The sequence below is a fragment of the Anabas testudineus genome, chromosome 19 (assembly GCF_900324465.2).
Source record: "Anabas testudineus chromosome 19, fAnaTes1.2, whole genome shotgun sequence".
Lineage (NCBI taxonomy): Eukaryota > Metazoa > Chordata > Actinopteri > Anabantiformes > Anabantidae > Anabas > Anabas testudineus.
Window position 1 is genome coordinate 16,819,102 of NC_046628.1, and position 21,304 is coordinate 16,840,405.

A 21,304-nucleotide genomic window follows, 5' to 3' on the forward strand; every position below is an offset into this window, starting at 1 on the left:
CAAATGTTGTCTCGAATTTAAGCGTGTTCATTGGTAAAATATAACACCATGTAATAATCTCACAGAACACGGTTCAGGCCTCTACTGATACAGCGTGGTGGAGAGTTCTCTTTGTGAGCTTAGTGAGTAACATCTCGACTGTCCCCAAACCGACAGACACCGTTTCAGTTTCATTTCTTTTGACTTTTCATCAAACAAGAAACTGAAGCTCAGAGTTACTGGAGGAGAATAAGTGCATTTAATAAATTACATGAATGTCTGTCAGCTGATCAAATCATCAACACGTGCACACCTGCAGCAGCCATTCATTAATGATTATAGACACTTTAACAGGATTTCACCTGGATCAAGGAAGAGTTGTGGTTAGAGTATCAATGATCATGTTGTCTCAGGAAAGTTTTATTTTTATATTCTTTATTATTTTGCATTCAGTGAAATATTGTCTTAACAGTACAAACACGTTCAGGTAAAAATATCCGAATCTCAAACTGAATTTATCCACAAAAAAGAAAAATGACGCACTGCATCTTTAAAACAGGATTAATAGTCCTTTATCTCCAAGGTTGACCAGGATATAATATTCTTTCTGTTTTTATATGATTGTTATAATATTTTATTATTTAATCTTTGGATATTTCTTAGATAGTCTGTTTTATTATCAGGACAAAGTTCAGTTTAAAAAATCTATTTAAAACATCATGTTTCACTCTCGTTTATGTGGAAAGTGAAAACCCAGAGGCTGTGACTCCATGACTCAGGATTTCTGTGCTTGTTACATGTTTCAGATATTAAATGATGTATTTCATCTTTTTAGGATCCCAGTGGTCGCACAATTAGTCCCTCTACAGTTACTACCTACTTAACAAAAATGATCTTCATCAGGTTAATAAAGGTTCTTAACTCGAACATTGGACCACAGCCGCTCAGTCCTGATGCTGCTGCTGGTTAAAATTAAATTGTAAAGATGAAGTGACCTCTCATAAACATCATCTAACAGTTTATTAAATGGTAAAATGCATCATAACTATCCAATAATATAATAGATGACAGTAAATGTACATAATAAATACAAATATTAATAATAAAACAGACTTTATCATGGAGACACTGATGATGCTGTATATAAAAATACAAAACTGTAGGTGAATGTGTAAAAACCCACAGCAAGTTGTTAAATAAGGAGCAGCAGAGAGTGAAGTGGTGACTCTAACAGAGGAAAATCCTCTGACTGTGACTCTCAGTCCTGTGAACCTGCCGGTTTCTTGATTCTTCGAACCACCACCCTGCTTCTCCTTCCCTGAGGTCGACCTCCAGCATCAGTCACAGATGCCTCCGCCTCTCCGGGCTGCAGCAGCCCCGGGGGTCTGGGTTCACCTCTGGGCGGGCGGGGGTTCCTTCCTGATCGCACATCATCCACGAAGGCCTCCACCCCCTCAAACTTGGAGGTCAGCTCCACGAGACGCTCCTTCAGGGCGTTAAACTCCTTGTAGAGATCTCCCAGGGCGTCTGACAGCGGCTGGATCCTGAGGGAGAACATGCTTGTTGTTGTTTGTCCGTGTGAACAAACAGCTGATACAGGTGATTCTGGTGATGATGTGATTACAGCTAAAATGATCCTCCTCACCTTCCGTAGTCTGGCAGCACCGTGCTGTGGTCGTGCAGGAGCAGATCTTTGACCTGCGTTATGATGGCATATTTCCAGTTGTCTAGAACCAGTGTGAGGTTAGAACATCCTCTGGTGTTCACTCTGTCTGCTGCAGGAGATTCAAAGTGAAACACAGAGCACGGACCTCTGTAACATCATCTAACGTATGTATGAAGTATAACACATAACTGTTGTTAATAACTGAGGCTGAGAATAAGGAAATATGAGTATATGAGCACGAGTAAAGGTCGTTACCCTCATTCCTGAAATCCCACTCTGGTGTCTGGGTGACTTTCTGTTTCTGAGCAGCGGAACACAGAACCACAGACACCACGAGCAGAACCGACACAGTCTTCATCTTTTAATCTGGAAACAATCACACAAAGACATGTTGGAGCATTTTATACTTTAAACTACTTCTACAATGACGTAATAAAGCAACAAACCGAGAACCAGAATCCAGGTCCTGAACATATGGAACAGTAACATACAAAGTACACACACACTCTATGATTTATGTTATTATTATGTTCTGATTGTGTCATGTGGAGGTTGGAGTCTTGGTTATTACGTCCTGTATCCTGGAAACAGTCCGGATGATGTCACCTGGAGGAGTTTTCAGCTTTCAGATGTTTAAATCTAGAGACGCGAGAGGAGGATTACTACAACTATTAGAGTACATACAGTACATTTACTTTAAACTCCCCAAACTAAAACATTGAAAAGAATAAAACTGGTGAAGTTTCCTTAAAGGATGAATTATTTTCTAAGTGTCTCATTTGATTGTTCAGTCTGAGTCCACAGACATATTTTGCATTAAAAGTTTGATTTATAAATTCTTAATTTATTAAGTAGAGATTAGTCTGATAATTACAATGGTGGTAACTAAGTACATTTACTCAAATAGCCTGTTGAAGTTACTTTGCACTTAAACTGTACTTTTTACTCCACTACACTCAACAGCTCTAGTTACTTTACAGATTCTCAGTATAAAAGAAATGAAGCGATGCAGCTGTCAAACATCTAGTGATTAAACTCAGCTCCACTTTTCTTTGTTCCACACAAGTTTCTTCTTTGTCATATTTTCCCCAGTTTAAAGTTCAAATACGTTCAAATACATTTATAAGTAATCAAAAATAAAAAGTGCAAAATTTACACAAACTTAAATGTGGAAGTAATTGAGTTACTCTACGATAACACGTCTGTGTGCAGTAGATAAAATGTGTAAAACATACCTGCAGTGAGTCTGTGGTCCAACTACCACTGTGGACTAAACTCTGCCTGTGAGCAGTGGAACCGTCTGAACAGGGAGGTTCTTCACAGACCACGTATCACGTATCAGGATTTCACTTCACAGTTAAACCCACTCGAAGTCTTCACTTCACAAACTGCTCACTGTTTCCTGTCAACACGTTCATGTCTCCACCTTGACCTTTTCCACTGCTGCTCTTCCATCTGTTATACATCTGCACAACAGGATGTTGAGTGATGGAGCTCACGTACTCTGAACCCTACCTGCTCTGATCACACATAAAAAGATTCAGTGTGGTAGAAACATCCACACAGTGAGCTGGACATGACCAGACCAGCCACCGGATCACTGAGCGGTGTCCATTAGATGTGATGAACAGTAAGAAAGACATGACAAACATAAATAGAAACAAACAATATGTCTCATCCATCACTGTACAGTAGACAGAAGATTCCTATCACTGCAGTGTTTAGTGTTTTAGTGATTTGATTCTGTTTAAAACAGTTTAAGCTTCATTTGATCTGTTCAGCTGGTCATTATTTTAGACTTTAAAACAACTTTTAAACTTTTTTGTTGAAGTGGCTCCAACACTAAAATGTACATAAAACTGTCTACAACATATAAAACTTACAGAAATATAAAATCCACTCATCTTAAATAATAAATAATATTCGCTGTCTGTCTCATAGTTTCCTCTAAGTCAGCTGGTATTTAGTTGTTAACTTGTAGGAACTGTTCTGTGAAAGTCAAACAGTACATGTTTAATAAAAGTCATTTTTGAACCGGCAGCTTGTTCAGGTAACAGGAAAAGAACTGGTTTAGTTTGATCTGCTGCGATTATCATGTTGATGAAAATAAATCCCAGACATCAACTATAATAAGAATTCTTGTTTTTTTATTATTTGTTTAAATCCAGGTCAACAGCGTACAACTCTCAGGGTCCCCGGTCAGCTCAGTGGAAAGTGAGGACCTGCTGTAAGTCCAAGAGCGTGCTTGCTCAGCAAACGGCCCCTGGGTCAGTAGAAAAGGAAAAAGGTCACTGCGTCCATTAGACATCAGTTAAATAATTCACACATGGGGAGGGGGCCAAGAATGATGTCTCTGGGCAAAAAACAAAACAAAAACTAAACTGTTTTCTGCTGCATGTTCAAATTATTCTACAACTAAAAACTGTTTTCTCACTTCATCAGTAGAATTACAATCAAGCTCTTCAAGCAGCACACGTCTCGTTAATAAACTCTGAACAGGCCCATTTCCCCCATAAACCACCAGCCGCAGCTCGTGATTCCATCCAGATCATGGTTTTAGCAGGACGGCCTGTAGACCGTCGGGTAACAGTGCACAAACGTTAAAAACTGAACATGAGAGTAGTGATAGAGAGCAGTCGGCTTCAGTCGTCAGCAAATGTGTCGAGGACGTAGATTAAAAGAGTCACGTGCTGAGTGTTTTTCTGTTTCTGCATCAATAACAACTTTTAAAAATCTTTTTGAACAATTCTTTTATGAGCACCAGAAACACTGTAAAGGCATTCAACTCATGCAGATGGAGTTTTGGTCACATACCTCGAATACTCCGAATCACGCGTGACAAGCATTTACAGGTGAACACACTGGGTCCCTGCAGCTGACCCGTTTACGGACATCAACCAACGTGTTGGGATTTGTCACGTGTTGTAATCACTGGGTGGAGCATGACTTCATTGATCTCAAGATTTGGTCCCAGTGTTATTGTCAGGAAACCCCACAAAGAACCAGTTTAACCGACTGTCCTGACAAACCCACTGCTGACTTTACTGTGTTCAGCAGTTAGTTCATCCTACCTCTATCTTTCTAGGGTGATATACCTCCATGTAAATAGTTTTTAATGTGTTGAAGTTTGACATCTCTGCCTTCTCTTATTGAAGAGATGAGGTTTTTAAGTGAACTGAGTGAGAATCACAACTACCTGCATGGCAACAAACAAGCAGCTGTGTGAGAAAACATCGAAGTGTCTGAACTGATCCTTTAATTGGCCTCCTGTTGTATTTAGTACTGACAGCTGCAGCTCTGTAAAGAGAAGTATCCAACCATCCTCGTACAGCTCAAGGTTTTCGCTGATAATTAGCTTGAAACATTCTTTTTCCATTTACAGGTGACACATTAGGCGTCTTTGACCTATGACCTCACGCACTCTGAGCAGCAGGGTGTTTAAAGGCTAAGTGATAGATAACCCACAGGGGGTCCCCACCAGCAGCGGTTGTGGTCTGGCTTCCTTTGGCTCAGCACCATCAGGAAAAGGAGAACCATCATGGGGGAGCAGGGGAGTGATGGAGAAGAAAGCAGCGAGCACCAGTAGTTTCTAGAAGCACCTCACAGCTAATACAGTGCGAGTCAGTAATGAAGACGATGGTGGCCGGATGGATGGAGTCCTGGGGCGATTTTATCAGAAACACGACATACAAGTGATAAAATAAGCTACATATTGTGCCTGCTCAAGTTCAAACCACCACATCCAAAAGCTACAATCCAAACAAACCAGTGAAAAGATCTTCAGGAGCCACTTTAAGATGGAGGAACATCAGCCCAAATGTTAATAATCACCAAAAGCACACGTTACTTCTGCAGTCGGCAGAGGATGTTACAGGTGAGGAGCTTTTTGCATCTGCCTTTTCAAATGTAGGACTTACTTTCAACCACTTCTAAAATGACTTAATACTGAAAAAATAAACTTTCTCATAAAGTGGAGTTACACTGGAGCTCTTTGTGTTTTCAGGTCTGAGCTTTGACCGATGATTGTACTTGAAAGGACTTGTCAAAGAGACCAAGACCTATAAAAACCTGACTGAGCAGAATCCACGCTGAAGATTCAAAATGCTAAGCTACAATCAGATAAAAAAACAAAACAAAAAACAAAAAAAAAAAACAGCTTAATTAAATAACAGCATCATTTCTCAAATGTATTTATACACAGCAAGAATTTCCAGAAGACGTAGTGAGAGTGAGGGGCACTGACGTGAGAGAACATCCAAACACGCTGCTGTTGTCCTGAGCCACAGCAGGATTTCATTGGGGGGGGGCGGTGTGTTGAGGGAAAAGGGCCTCAGTCACAAGTGCTTTACTTAAATATAGCCCACCACTCATGACAGCTGCTCTGAGGAGGGATACAAATAATAATAAAAAAACGAGTCTGGTTTTACTTTTTTACTCTTTGAATTGATGTAAACGAGTGAATCTTGCATCACAGCAGCCTGTGAGTTGGGAAGGACAGAGGCTTCAGCGTGAGGGGGAGGGAAACAACAGGGGGGTCCAAATCTCGCAGCTGGTCCTGGTGCAGTGATGTCATTTGCGAGTTAAGAAGAAGAAGTGCTGGGTGGGACTGAGTAAGATCAGGGCATGAAGTGGGGTGAGTTGTGGTGGTGGGTTTAACTGCGGGGCAGGCTGCACATTTCACAGTGCTCTGTGCCAGGTTGGTTCATGAAGGTGCAATGGAGGCAGGACCACATGGCGGACGAGGAGGCGGGAACTGAGGGGCCGCCCATGGCCCCGTAACCCAGAGAGCTGGAGGGCTGCCCACCTACAGTACCTGGGAGAACAAGAGAGGGACGTTAGGACAGCAGCTAAAAACTAAACAAAATGGAGTGTGTGTGCTGCAGGTGTGCTAAGCTAAGCTAACAGCCAGCTGGTTAAAGCTTGATATTTAGATTATGTAGTGTTATAAATCCATCATCTATCTCTCTGCAGTAAGTGAAGAGCTCTTCTTCGCTTTCACAAAAATAAGACACCTAATGTAGCCAGCTGATTTGATGTTTTATTAACCTGATTTAAGTATCAGCATAAGAAAAATGCAGTGCCGTCCAGAATGGACGGCTTGCCAGAGAATGTGCCTCGCTTGACCGGCAGTAACTTACTGCACAACTGTTCGATGGTGGCCCACTGCTCTGACTTCTTCCAGGTCTGTGCCAGATCCTCATTAGAAGTCTTCACTGCATCTAGTAGCAGCCCGATGCTGTCCTGCAAAAAAACAAACAAACTCTGTTCTCACACTGGACAATGACGATCAAGGAACTGAGGAGAACAGCAAAAGCATGTATAGTTGTCTCGATGGGTCAGGGGCCAGCTTGAAAATCGAATCCACATGTGCAGCATTTGAGTGAAAACATCCTTACACTGCTAAACACTTCCAGACTGAGGAAGAATGTGGCCATATTCTTGGAGACTTTCTGCATTATTTATGGAAAACAAATGGAAAACTAGTGAAGAAAAGGCTTTCAAGTGTTGACTTACTCTCAGAGGCATGACCTCATTGGTGACGAGGAAGAGGAGCAGATGGAAGTCTGACACGATACCCAAGAATGCAGAGGAGGTGCACTGGGACAGGTATGTTGCTAAACTGTGGAAATCCTGTGAACACACAATTCACAAAGATTAATAATGTCTTCTAACCTCTGGTGGGTAAAGACACGAGATGTCGCCTCAATTCTGTCAAGCACTCGACTATAACTGGTCCTATCAGGTTGAAATGCAGAAAAAGATAAAGTCTAAGCAGGACTGAAAAAAACAAAACATTTGACTAACAAATGTTATTGGCTGCTTTCACTACAAGGCTGGAAGTGGTCAATAATTACCCTCCATTATTCAAACTGTGAAGTTCACCATTTAAGACAAGAAAAGAGCGAATCCACAAGCAGGTGTTACTCTAAATGTTCCACCCAATGTCAAACACATCAGCATAACATCCGAGGTTCAGCTGAGTTTTATTCAATAATTAATTTAAAACGTGTTTCTCTCTCGATATAATGCACGTCAGTCTTGTGTCATTATAATAAACATCCAGAGATTGTTTACTTGTGTCTCTCCAAGGATATCTCGGTTCTCAATGGGGAAGCGTTGTGTGGAGCAGAAGGTGTACTGAGGATCCTTTGGAAAAGTAGTAGTAATCTGTAAACAAACACAAGGAAATGTTTTTTTAAAGGAGACAACAAAACCCATACATGTGTTGACCACAGTAAAACAACACGTTACTCACATCTATGATAAGGTACTCCACAGGAAGAGGCCGGGCTAGAAACGTGACATCATTTCCAAACTTGTCCTTGTCCTGTTGGGTAGATAAAGGAAATAAATGATAAGACTTAAACAAAACTCCCAACATCTGAACACAGATATATGTATGAAGTCTTACCTTGTAGAAAACATCTGGTACATACTGCTCGGGGCTGGACTCTTTAGCGTAGCCCAGTTCTGGAGCGTCTTTGCAGGGCAGTAGGCACTCGTCTCTCACCAGAGCCATGCACTGATTGGACACCTGGTATCCTTCAAAGTGTACTTGGTTATCTGGACCACCTGCACACAAAGCACAGACCAACACATCTATTTATTGGCTGCAGGGAAAGAGTCACTTTATTTTTGACTGAATTCTAGCTTCGGTCAACAAACTTGACCAGCACTCATTACACAGGCTGTCATGAAGAAATATGCACTACTGTTGCTGCTGATGCAACAGTTCACTAGCACTATGAAGTGTTTATGGTTGTTCTCAAGGAAACGAAAGATCAGAATATTTTTGTTATTGCACAATATATTTAATACTCTTGACTTGTATAATAAAAGTTCCAAGTTTATAAAATAACCACTTAAGGCGAACAATGTACGAGGTTGAAACTTTATGTTCTGAACTGGATTTCTCTGCAGATCCCAGCTGCCTAACATCCTTCAAGGTACCTTGGCAAGGGCAAATATCCAACTCTTCCGCCTCTACCCAGGTGTGCTGCAGTGCTCTGTTCATGCCCCTATTCTTCTTCTGTACTATGTCTACAGGATCTATCACCCACTCACACAGCTTTTCCTATCATTGCTATGATGAAGCACAACTCTTCATGTCTTTTCCACCAGATGGCTCAACTGTCTCATGCAGTTCTCTGCCCATCTTTCCAGCATCTAGCTCGGATGAAAGAAAGAAATCTTCAGATAAATCTTTCCAAGACAGAAGTCCTGGTCTTCCCAGCTAGAACCTTCAGACAGCACAGCATCACCATCAACCTCTAGGTGCCGTCAATGATTACCAATGAAGCTTAGGTGACCACATCTCGTCCATCTCTCGGGCAGCAGATCCTACCTCTCTGACTATGTTACCTAATTCCATTTTGTTCTGCTCCATTTATATAGGAAGTATTTTGGATGCATCTTTTAAAGGCCCTTTATTAACCATGTGGGCATCTGACTCATGTTTTAACAATAAAAAAAATTAGTGATTTACTTATTTAACTGACACAAGTTGTATATTCTACAAAAACTAGACAAAAACAGACAAATACAAACAGAACCAGCCTCAGAGTATAAATATATAGAACAAACTGACAACTTGTGCACAGTACTACAATATTAAGTATTACTATGTCGGTGTGTATGGTATGTTCAGATTTCACCCTGTCTGGCATGTAAAGCCATGATGTCAGTGTGAAAGTGCCTCATTAATGCAAACAGCAGTGATGAGGTCACTGCTGCATTTTGTGCTTTTCAGGACCTGAAGGATGTCTTTTGATGTTTGTAATGGAGACCAGGCTTTGATCTCACAGAGCACACTGTGCATCTCAGCATCTCAAAGAGCATTTGGCTTTTATAGCACAGCTCGACTCCAAATTCTGTATAGATACTTAAGAGGAATTAAATGAAAACATGCATCCGGCAACTTTTAGCTATGATAAAAACATGTGGAATTAGCAACTAGTTGCTCAATACCACATCTTTTACGACAACAACAAAGTAACAAAACCCATTTTTAACCTTTACAAATAAGCTAAGAATACAGCCGACTAAATCCATTTCTTTTAAATAATTGTTATCTGTGAAAACCAAGAGAGATGGAAACACACATTTCTACCTATATCTTGGAGAGATTTACCTGATCAAAATCCAACTGAGCACGTAGGGGACATTATATCCAAGTCTATCCAACAAAGTTCCATCACAGATTATTTTCAAGAGCTCACTGATGCCCTGATCCACCTGATGCCCAAATGTACAGATACTGTATGTACTTCAATAGAAATTCAAATGATTTCAATTCTTCACTTTGATTTATAGTTTAATTTTAAATACAGTCCTTCCACGAGTTGATGGTTTTTAGTTTCTGTTGACAACTGTTATGCAATTTTGTTCTGAGCAAATTCTACAATGTACATTAGTAAAGATTTGAAACTCATTTGTTTATAAAGATCAGATGTGTGAATCAGGTTTTCCCTAAACTTTTCTGAGAACTGTATTTTCACTTCAGCCTCAGAGAAAAGAAAAACCTACCTGTTGCCACCACTGTCACAAATTTGGAGCCAAAATGTCCATCTCGAGAAAGTCTGCAAGGGTTCGAATGCTGATTCTGGAAGTATCCTGCTGTGATGCACTCCTCTGCGCTCAGGTAGTACGAGTCCTAACAGAAGCAAAGGACAAAGATGAAACAAGAACAAATGGCAGGATGTATTCCTGATGTACAGGTCGTCTTTGAATGAACTGCGTCCTCACCTTGTTTCTTGAGTAGCGAACTGTGCCTATTCTTGTATCCTCAGAGAGCAGGTCAGTGAAGATCCAACCCACCTTTTGGCCACGGAAAGAAACCAAATGAGTACAGCTTAAACAGTTACTCAACAAATATTTCTATTATGCATCAACTAGTTAATGCCTTTATTTTTATCTATTATCTATGAAATAGTTGGTTTTGAACTGTTGGACAATCAAACCTAGATACTGGAACATATAGTTAGCTTTACAGCTATCATTTTACATTTGTGGAATTGAAAATAAGTATAAAATAATCTTAATCCTGATGTGAAAACACTAATCTGATCACATCACACATCCTCAGATCCCTGCATTGGTAGAAGTGTTAATTTCTGAATTAACTATGAATTTCTTTATCTTTTAAGCCTCATGCTGCATTCACAGTGTAGTACCACATTGTACGAACAACAAATGCCTGGAACAGTGACCACAGTCATTCATCGTCAATGGAAACCCAGCGTAGGTGCTTAGTACAACCTGCACCTAAAAAGTGAAAAGAACCCCAGTGGTGCAACAGGCTCAGAAAAGCTCAGCTTTCTGCAGATATGTTGTGAAGGAGTTCAGTTACTATCAAGCGAGAGTCAATCAGGGTCATCTTGATTCCAGCAGAAACCAAAGCAGAGTGAGTTTACTACCTAACATGAGTTTTAAATAAATCCAGGAAATGATGACATTCTCAGCTTCGGGATTATTACTTAACCTGCCCAACACAACGCACCCACAGAACTACAGCTTTGCCTGTCAAGCAGTTTGTTGATGGTAGAGCGCCTTGCTCCACAGCACATCTGGCCTACTCTTTATGTATCATAGGTCTTAATTCATCTGGTTCCTGCATACGTGAGTCAAAAACAAAAACAAGCGATGAAGCGACCTTTGGGTTTTGCCAGTCTATGCCACATTGAATGATATCACATCACTTTAAAAAAACTGAAAACATTCTCTGTGATCGCTGCACATGATTTTTATGGGTATAATGTTTATACACATGATTTAGTTTTTAATGTGCAGACACCGGATGTTCCTTTAAATAAACTATACTACATGAATAGATTTTGTTTTGCTTTAATATGCATTTCACAAACACAGCACAGAGGTATTGAAAGTTAGTGATGTTCACCTAGAGCAGCACTGTCCAGCTTATAATGTAAAGCCTGTTTCTCTTTCTCACAAAAAACACACATTTAAATACGTGACAGTGATTTGACAGTCACAGTGTGATGTAACAGAGGACCAGGAAGAACAGAAAGCCAACCTTGCACAGGCCCAGTTTGGCAGCAGTTTCATCCACTGCTGCAGCTTTGGGATCCTCCAACAGTTCCAGGCTGTTCTGAGTGGCATTCTGAAACACAACAGGGAAGACTGTTGAACTTACAGTAAATTATAATCAGGAACATGAAAAATATTCTCAAACTGAGGAATAACAATGCTCATTAATGGACAGATTACACGTAAGTATGGAACGATGACAGAATAGAGTTAGTGGAAATGTCCTACCTGTGGGGGCTCGTAGATGGCAGCCACCTCAGCTCTGATGCCCAGTGGGATGTCTGTGTGCTCAGTGTATCTGCCGTACAAGTATCCCATCCTCTGACTGCCCGTCTTCCTCCAGAAGTCCAGAAAGCGGTCAGCAATGGTGTGGTTCTCAAACATGATGTTGTCCACATGTCTGTATTTCTGGAAGAAGAACGGAAAACTAGTAAAGCAACACGTGAGATGCACAAACACACAATTTTATATTATCAATCCCCAGCGCTTTCTGTTCACGTTTGGTCAGACCAGGTCAGAACATTGTATGGTATGTATGGAATTGAAACAACACTGAAAAAACTGATCAAAGTAAATGCTGGGACATACTACTACTACTACAGCTAGGCTTTGCTATGAGCTTATACAAATCCTCCCTGAACTGTGTTTTAAAAGCTTCCAAAGAATTCTAGTTGTTTGGATAATGGGAGCACTGTCTGTGAATTTGTCGCTCACCACCTGTGTCAACCTGTGCTGTAATCAACTTTATTGAGGAATTAACTGGCACACTGGTATTCGAAAGCTCTTGTTTCCTTGTCACCAACAGTACACCAGCTCCTGGTGGTGGTTTTCAAATAAAAGTGAAACCTACCAGATGAAAACTGCCATCTTGTCGATGTCCTTTCTGGAGTGAGTGTATGAACCAAAAAGCTAAAGCTCTTTAGCATCAACCTAACTGTTAGCTTTTGTCAAGTATTAAGTCTGAATTTCTGCAAGTTTCAACAAGTCAAACTTTACACAGACATTTTTATACCATTTTAAATGCAATATAAAACCCAATTCTAATTCAAAATTCGATAATACTTTTTGGTCTGTGTTTTAAACTCTAGTAAAGTCCGCAGCATCACTGCTTTTGATAGCAGTGTAGATCCACTGAATGCACAACACTCAAAAACTGTGGAGGCTGAGATGACACTTGAGTGGCAACCTAACTGATGCCCTGAAAGGCATGGCTGCAGACACGACTACTACAGGCTAAACATTTTAAATTAAAAACACATAAAAGCATTGATAAATTAACAAAACACTAAGAAGCACTGACTTGAGATTAAAATAAGCAACATAACTTAAAGATGATTGGTAATTTTTAAACATTTTAGAATACTATTTACTTTTAAATTTTAGACTTTAAAAACGTTTTATGGAACCACAGAAGGTGCACAAGGCCTGAAATGTGCATCAACTCTACTGTTTAACAGACTGAATGATTTACTATTAGAGATGTGACAGCACGCTCATGTACCTGTCTGTTCAGTGTTATGGCACTGGGCTGACACTTGGTGCAGATCCCCTCTGGCCAGGGAGGGTGACCCTCACAGCCTGACTTGATCTTACAGCTGATGTTCTCCAAAGCTGCAAACTTCCCTCTGCAGATGATGGAAAACAGCATCAGAATCTGAGAAACAAATTATGTATGTTTCTATTGAAAACATAAAAAACAACTTCTCACTTATCAGCTCCACCGGTCAGCTTGCGAAGGTATGCGTGGAATGACATGTGCTTCACTGGTGGATCGAGGTGATTAAGGTAGTCTTCATCAAAAGGCTGGATTAAAAAAAAAAGAAAGCATTAGATCCACAATAAGTAAATACTTAAACTGAGTCACAGTGGTGGTGCTAGCATTATAAACTTGAAAGGAAAGAAACCACAAACAATAATGTATTCTTACCTCTAATGGTACACAGTGCACACATTTTCCAAGAGCACCATGGCGACATCTGTAACGACAGGAATAATATTATTAGTGAGCTGACATTTTACAGAGGTTCATTGTGTGTACAACATGTCTTTGTCTCTTTCTTACAGCTGTGGATCTCTGTTCCTGTAGATTTTGCCATCCTGCTTGGTCAAATACTGATCTATCTCATCCTCCTGCACATGGGGTGCTGAGAAGGACCGAGGGATGAAGGAGGATGATGAAGATGCAGAAGATGATGGGACAGATGGTAGTGATGAAGATGTGTGAGGGGTTGCTGTGTCCATCACCTCCCCAGAGGAGGTAGAGGATCCTGAAGGAAACAGAAAGAGCATGTCGCCATGCCTGCAAAAGATAAAGAGAAATAAGATAATTAAAGCTGTGATGTAGTTTTACAAACTACATCACAGCTTTAAAAAAACACAAGCAGCTCATGTTGATTTCAACAAGATGCCATAGGCTTATATAGATCTTGGTGATGAAGAGGAAAATTTGACTTGACTTTGTTGATAATTGTAGACAAGTTGTGAAAAAAGTCATGCTCAAAAGGCATGTGTGTTAACTTACTTGATCTTAAGAAGGCTGAGGGTTTTGTTCTGGGAAAGGATCTCTCCGGTCTTGTTTCGGTTCTGATAAACAGAAAACCCATTGGAATTGAACCCGAACTCTTTGGCCACCTGTGGGAGAAGTGGATGCAGAATGTTCACAATGATGTACCATACATTTGTGTCATACAGCCCAAAAATCACAAATGTTCTTCACTGTGAATGAATTTAATGTTGACAGGATCAAAATACACAGCATCAAAAATGAGGGTGAGTATTATTAGCATAACGTCCCGGAGGATTTGCCCTTTTTGGAATGCACGCTAAGAAACAATGTAGAGAAATATATGCCTATGAAATAGGTGTGTAGGCAAAGGTTGTCCTCTCTTCAAGCGATGCCAATCACCTGATTAAAGCAGATTAGCAAAGATCCTTTTGGCACGAGAAGCTTCTAGAAGGTTGTTGAACAGAGAGCAAACTGCAGCAGAGTATATTGTATAATGACACTTTTCTCATCACATCACACATCAGGCTGAGACTCAGCTTGATGCTTATGATTTGCCTGTACTCCATCACTTGAAGTTTACGTAATGCTACAGCTATTAGTACACATTTGAGAAGCACTGTTGACACAAGAACAGGACAGTTGCCTTGGTATTAAGACACTTAGTACAAAATAAGGACACACGATATCTGCAGTGAGCCCAATAAAACTAAACAGATCATCATACAATTACTTAATAGAATATTTAAAAGTAAACAACTGTCATTGTGTAACAGTATCCTGCATGCAAAGGCAGTGTAGGTAATAGGTAAGTAACAGAGAAAAGTCTAAAGGTTATTTAATCACAATTCACTGTTTGGTAATGTGTTACCGCTTCACGCTGGGTGAAACTCTAAAACCCTGTCACACCACTTCAAGGTCCTTTTATTCTATCTCAGCTGCAGAAATAAAACCTGCAGTGCTCAGACTGTCTCTGCACTGTCTGCCTCAGACCCAAGGTTTTTCCTGCTCTACCCATCACCGGCTGCACATGAGCAGGGAATGAAAACGACTCTTTCCATTGATCAGCAGTCTACACCATCCTGCCTTAACAGATACATTTTTAATAAGGTGCTGCTGCAATGTTCTGCTGTTACCAGTCTGCTGGAATACACTTTGACTTCAGCTTTTTCCTTATCCAATGATTCAAACACATTTCCATTTGCAATTACCTTTTTGTGTTTGTGTGTGTAAAGTATAAAACTAATGCAGGTTTATATTTACAAGCACAGCCAAATAAGGTTCTATGTTCTTTATCCCCTTTCATCAACTGTGCAGAACAGTGTGGAGTAATTCCTGGTTTGTAACCACAATCCACCAACAGCTGTGGTGACAAGTGTAAAAAAACAATGCATCATTACACTCCCAAATTTCTCAGGCAAGTGCCTTGTTACTTTACTACACAAACGAACCCACTTCATGTACATAAAATAACCTATTATATTTCTCACTCAATACCTTTTTCGACACCTTTTGCCGTCAGCTCATTTAAACATTTTTCAGTTTTGTGATCATTTTAGCTAAATGTATATTTGTATCCATCCTCTGAAAACTGTATTAGGAATCTTGTGTAAGTATTTGAGGACAACCAATACCCCACACTTGCTTGGCTTATATGTTTACAGATGTTTTTAGAAAAATACATGAAATTGTGAAATTGACAGTATGACTTATGACTTTTCATGCACATTACCTTCTTCAAAAAAGCAGCAGCGGTCTCCCTTTTGGTGGAAGGAATTTTCTTCATCCCATCTGGGGACTGTACCCTGATGATCTAAATGATGAGACACAAACAAAACCACATTTGGTGCCATCAACGTCAAAACAGGGACACTACTCCCCCCTCGTTACAGTGATAGCAGAGTCTGAACATTATGACTACGATGACAGTGCAAAAAAGTAATGTTAACGTTAGCTTAATTTATAGCTCTGCGTTTCAACAAAGGGGTTTTGTATCATGATGGTGACTATGATCTAGACGTTGTTAACTAACAACATTAACGTTGTTAATTTTATCAGAGTACGAGACCTCATTCACAGTCAGCAAGATCACTTTTGGTGAATTAACAACATGTTTGCTTCTATTAGCACATTCTAGCTATTGTCTGGTTAATGAGTTGAACGCGCTAAACAAGAGTCAAGATATTTTTGGCGTGACTTTGTGCTGGTTGTGTAGCTTCCCGTTAGCCAACAATGCCTCTTTTTATTCGGATGCCGTCAGCTAACCACAGAGCTAGGATTAGCTAGTTAGCTCCACGGGGCCCAGTTACTGTTTGCTAATGCTAGCTAAGGTTAGCTGTCAGGCTAATTCTGCTGCCTCATCACTCCGGACTTCGGCTAAAGCGCTAGCTAACGTTAGCCGAGACGACCCCTCTTACTGTCGTTAGCACAAACTGTCGTTATACTTACGATATTGTCAGCCATATTGCTCCGGTGAGTTCTCCCGATAGATACCTCGGTGTTGGTAGACAGACAAACTAAATACAAGATGCACGCAGCGTTTCAGTTTGTATGTCAACGAAACTCCATCCCACAACTGAAACACCGGGTGTCGCAGACATTAGCGACCGACCGTTCCCCACCGGTCCTACACGGAAGCGAGCACGACCGAAACACGGTCTTTTGGCTGAAAACACACGTTCCGCCCTTGATTTAGTAGTGGTCCATGGTCTGAAAGTAAATAAAAACAAACAAACAAAAAAACTAAGCCAACAAAAAAGTAAAGAAGAAAGTTTAAAAAGTTTTAATCTCAATTTTACAATTCGACTTTTTCATTAAAGAAGCCATGTTTCAAAATTTTATTTAAACATTGTGACTTTTGATATTTAAAATTTGTATCCAATAATTAATTTTGGCTTCTTGTCATATTTTTTTATACTTTTTTCTCAAAATTGTAAATTCTTTATATTTTAAAATTGGGATATGTTAAAAATTTGGACTTTTTATATAATAACAAAGTCTGTACTTAGTTTTTATGCCTGAATTTCTCAAGTTTCTTCAAGTTTTCATCACAAAATTTAGTATTTTTTCAAAAGTTTGAATTTTTTTCAGAATTGTGACATTTTATTTCATAATTTAGACATTGCAATGCCTCATTGCAGATAGTACATGTAGACAGTTACAAGTAAAAATCATATATTGAAAGGTTTATTTAACTAAAGAAGAGAAGAGAATGTACTAAATATATTTCAGAAGGAAAAGTACTTGTTGTGCAGAATAAAGTGTGTTATACAACTGTACCATAATTACTTCAACTTAACGTCATCACTTTAATGTTGCAGGTGGAATAGTAATAGGTGGAGTAAAAGTACAAAGTTGTACTCAAGTACAGTTTTTTTTACCTTAAATTAAGGACTACTTGAATAAATGTTGATATTAGTGCAGATATATGGACAGTAAAACCAAATGCAACTAATAGAATATTTCAAGCAAATGTTCCTATATTTTATGTTTGGATGTTTACATGAGAAACATTTTGATTAAAACTAATACAAAGCCATTTTTATTTTCCTCTTTTTATGCTTTATTTTCTTCCTCATCCTGTGGAGAGGTCATAGCTCCATTACACAGCTCTTCAGGTCTGGTTGTCTACCCTCTGCCATCCAGGGCAATCACCACATCATGTGAAGAAAAATCCACCAATTCTTCTGTCACCAGATTCACGTCATCAGGGCAAAGTCCGCATCAGAGAAATGACAGCTAAATTCACATTGAGGGATCAGTGATGATGAAGAGGACGACGGAGATGAGACAGATCGATGGTTCAACAATGATGGAAAGTGTAAAATCTCCTCATCTAATTGAACAACAAAAAAGAGCTAAAATAATGAGCTTAAAATTACAAATATAAACACACAGGACACAACAGCGTTTAGCTATAAGAGAAATAAACAAAGGATAAACATAAAATACAAATCCTCATATACATAAATATTATACAAATAAACACAGTGGTGGAAGATGTTGAACCTCTTTGGCTGAGATACGTTGTCAGTGTGGGCAAATAATGAATGTTTCTGTCAAACTGTCAGAAGAAACTTTGGTTTGGTGAACATTTCTTTCTTAAATCTTATAAACAACGTTAAAATATTAGGTTTTCCAAGCATGTATCATACACAAGTAGACATTCACACATTATTATGTTATAGAGAAAAAACTGGAACAATGTGTGATTCATGTGTCCTGGTGAAGTAATATGTGAAGAAACCTCTGAGATGTTGACACGTGAAGTGGGAACGCACCCACCTCACAGGTTCATCGCTTAAACTCGATTTGAGGCTGCCTTGCTTGCATACGTTTCATGTTTTATCCGTGAGAAGAATAGAAAAGAAGAGGAAAGGAGAAGAAATCAGTGTAGCAAGAGGAGAGAAACTGATGCTGTTTTTGTAAAGTGACAAATCTAGTGAGGTCATGACAATCAAATCAACAGATGCTAAACGTGAGCAGAGGTCGTGTGTGAACTGCAGAATCAGAAGAATCCAGTAAAAGAGGATAGAAAAGTTGTTTTAGTACATTCTTTTTCTCTTTTTCTGTTTTTTGTGTTTGTTCCAGTTCATTGTGGTAGTTTGTGGAAGAGTTCCATGTAAAGCCAGGGTGTGGAGCCTGAGGCAGATGGTTTGAAGTACATGACCTGTAATCCTCAGGGGATTGCAGGGAGATGCAGGAAGGCTCAGATGATGCCGTACTGGGCCAGCTCATGCAGCTCCAGGTGATTGAAGGCCTCCCACGGGCAAATGACAGTGATGTCTGCAAAACAAATGAGACGTGATGTTGCTCAGCCCCCTGCAGAGCATGGATACTGATATTTAAACCCTCATATGAACTCACCTGTGCCTAAGCCCTCCATTCCAGGGATATCGTCACCAAACCTGCAAAGACAAAATGAAAGACACATCATGACCGGTTAGTTATTTCAACTCCTGACATAAATTGCGCCTCATTCCCAGCTCACCCCTGGACTCCCTTCTTTGGAGGCTTGCTCTTGAACTGACGGGTCTGCCTCTGTTTGAACTTGGGTGGGCCCTTGCGTGGGGTGGCGGGGCCTCCAGTGACCCGGGTGGCCGACTTGATCTCAGCTTTGGGTGGCTCGAGATTCATTGTGCTCAGTTACAACAGAGACGCCTCTCTGAGGAGTAGTCGTGATGATATCTGCTCAATTAGGGAGAGAGAAAGAAAATGTGTCATAAGTCTTCTAAGCTAAAATATAAGTAAAAAGGCCAACAAGCAGCTTCTGTCACCTTTGTGTGACATTACAGGCCTTAATCCTCTTACGGATCTGGCATGCACCTGGCTGGATTTACTCTCATATTTCCCAGTAATTGAATGCCTGAGATGGACTACCCTGCAGCCTGTTCTGCAAGGATGACCCAATTTTCCATAATCCCTGGCTCAACTTAATAAGTACTCTTCCTCTGTGTTTCAAGCCGGCCGTCCACAGGTAATCCCGTTAGAGCAAGGACAGCAGAGCAGATGTGCTGAACATGCACTGAGGGTCTAAATGATCAATCGGCTCAATGTGTCCCAGTGACAATAACACCACTGAACACTGACCGCCTAGTTAACATCATTTATTTAAAATATATGTTTAGTGAGAAAAGTAGCTTTAAATGAATTGATGTGTATGTTTAAACTACTCTAAGAGTTTTCACATAAACGTTGAACCATTTAACCTGATGTGATATAATGTATTCACTTTTGAAATAAAGGTTGCATCCTTATTATTCAATAAAATAATGAATAGAATTATAGTAAAGTACTTTTTGCTGCCAACCACAATACATCAAGTACCAAAACATGTCTCTTGTCCGATTCTTTGCATTTTTTGTTCTTCATCCTTCTCTTATTATTATTTTTATCAGACAAGTTTAGCTTCTTTTCTTGAATAGAAAAAAAAAATTGCATTGTTACAGAAACGCAGGTAAAAGTACTAATGTTGAATTAAAATGACACCGGACTACATCCTGGATAAACATCTACTGTATAGAAACTGATGTCGTAAATCTTCCACAGTGGTACAAAGGAGACTAAAATGTCAGGTGACATAGCATAATTATTATTTTTATTGGATATTTAAATATGCTTGATCTGAATATGATTAAAAAAACACTTCACTAAGCCCTTTTAATCTTTTAAAAAACCTTTTTGTTTTACTTTTACCTACTTTGAAATCTTTTTTTTTTTTCAAGAGTCGTGGTCAAACTGGCAGCCTTTCTTATTCTAAATGTTATTTCAAAATCCATCTTGCCAGTTCTAATCACATTATTTTAGCTAAAAGAGTCGTCATAACATCACTGACTTCCATTCCATCACTACCACATGAATATATGTGACTAACAGTGTTGGTTTGTGCCATGCTGATGTGGTGGTGGCGTCTACTCACCTGAAGTACAACCAGACGAGTGGGTGCGAGCGATGTACCGGTCTGTCTACAGATGAGTAGAGTTCTATGCTAGGCTTCCTGTGAGGGCCACTCGGGGGCTTAGGGCCCCTCTTATATGCTGAGCAGGACAGAAGATTACGAACGCACCGCCTCCCTGCTCTCATGTCAACAGTTCACATGTTTAAGGTTTGGGTCAAAGAGGGTTAAGGGGTAAAAATGTCCCCAATATTTTAATTTATTTAACCTGAATCCCAGTAAGAACCAGAATCAGCTTTCAGGATGTTTGTACGGGCTGATTTCTTGTAGTGGTTAGAGACGACAAGCTGAACTCATATAAAGAAACATTTTATGATTAGGTAGATGAGGAAGTACATTACAGCACTACAGGACACACATGTTTGAGCATACGTCTGCTCTTCAAAAAAAATTATTATTATACTTTTACTTCACTACACTTCAGAGGTAAAGATACTTTTACTTCACTACATGAAAGAGATAAATATTATACTTTTTGGAATCTGACTAAGAACTAAGAAGAAGATTAATGAAAACACTGAGCGTTGCTGATCAAACTAATAATTTGAGACAATAGGATAACTAGAGATAATACAGCCAACAGAATTTGTTGATGCAGATTACGGATGCAGCAGGAAACTTCCTGAAAGTCCTAGTAGTCCACTCCATATTAGTT

General features: G+C 39.7%; 2 protein-coding genes across 2 annotated transcripts; both read right to left on the bottom strand.

Annotated features, from left to right (window-relative positions):
* Positions 1-4,886: 4,886 nt before the first annotated feature.
* Positions 4,887-16,813, bottom strand: nploc4 (NPL4 homolog, ubiquitin recognition factor). Its single transcript, XM_026351657.1, has 17 exons — positions 16,644-16,813; positions 15,928-16,008; positions 14,214-14,323; positions 13,755-13,991; positions 13,620-13,668; positions 13,401-13,495; positions 13,194-13,317; positions 11,921-12,100; positions 11,679-11,765; positions 10,391-10,462; positions 10,172-10,298; positions 8,058-8,218; positions 7,902-7,973; positions 7,721-7,813; positions 7,160-7,276; positions 6,784-6,886; positions 4,887-6,458 (listed from the first exon to the last, which is right to left on the bottom strand). The coding sequence occupies exons 1-17, from the start codon at positions 16,656-16,658 to the stop codon at positions 6,298-6,300; spliced, it is 1,884 nt and encodes a 627-aa protein (XP_026207442.1). The 5' UTR covers positions 16,659-16,813; the 3' UTR covers positions 4,887-6,297.
* A 2,090-nt stretch (positions 16,814-18,903) lies between these two features.
* pde6gb (phosphodiesterase 6G, cGMP-specific, rod, gamma, paralog b) lies at positions 18,904-19,331 on the bottom strand. Its single transcript, XM_026351720.1, has 3 exons — positions 19,186-19,331; positions 19,062-19,102; positions 18,904-18,980 (listed from the first exon to the last, which is right to left on the bottom strand). The coding sequence occupies exons 1-3, from the start codon at positions 19,329-19,331 to the stop codon at positions 18,904-18,906; spliced, it is 264 nt and encodes an 87-aa protein (XP_026207505.1).
* Positions 19,332-21,304: the final 1,973 nt, after the last annotated feature.

What these genes read in the sequence shown, in the direction of transcription:
- nploc4 (XM_026351657.1), bottom strand. An exon ending in CCAAACTGGGCCTGTGCAAG is followed by an intron (nt 10,463 to 11,678) that starts GTTGGCTTTCTG and finishes CGTGGCCAAAAG; the next exon opens with GTGGGTTGGATCTTCACTGA. An exon ending in ATGAGGTCATGCCTCTGAGA is followed by an intron (nt 6,887 to 7,159) that starts GTAAGTCAACAC and finishes GTTTTTTTGCAG; the next exon opens with GACAGCATCGGGCTGCTACT.
- pde6gb (XM_026351720.1), bottom strand. Translation starts at nt 19,331, where the DNA reads ATGAATCTCGAGCCACCCAAAGCTGAGATCAAGTCGGCCACCCGGGTC. An exon ending in CCAAAGAAGGGAGTCCAGGG is followed by an intron (nt 19,103 to 19,185) that starts GTGAGCTGGGAA and finishes TTGTCTTTGCAG; the next exon opens with GTTTGGTGACGATATCCCTG. An exon ending in AATGGAGGGCTTAGGCACAG is followed by an intron (nt 18,981 to 19,061) that starts GTGAGTTCATAT and finishes TTTGTTTTGCAG; the next exon opens with ACATCACTGTCATTTGCCCG.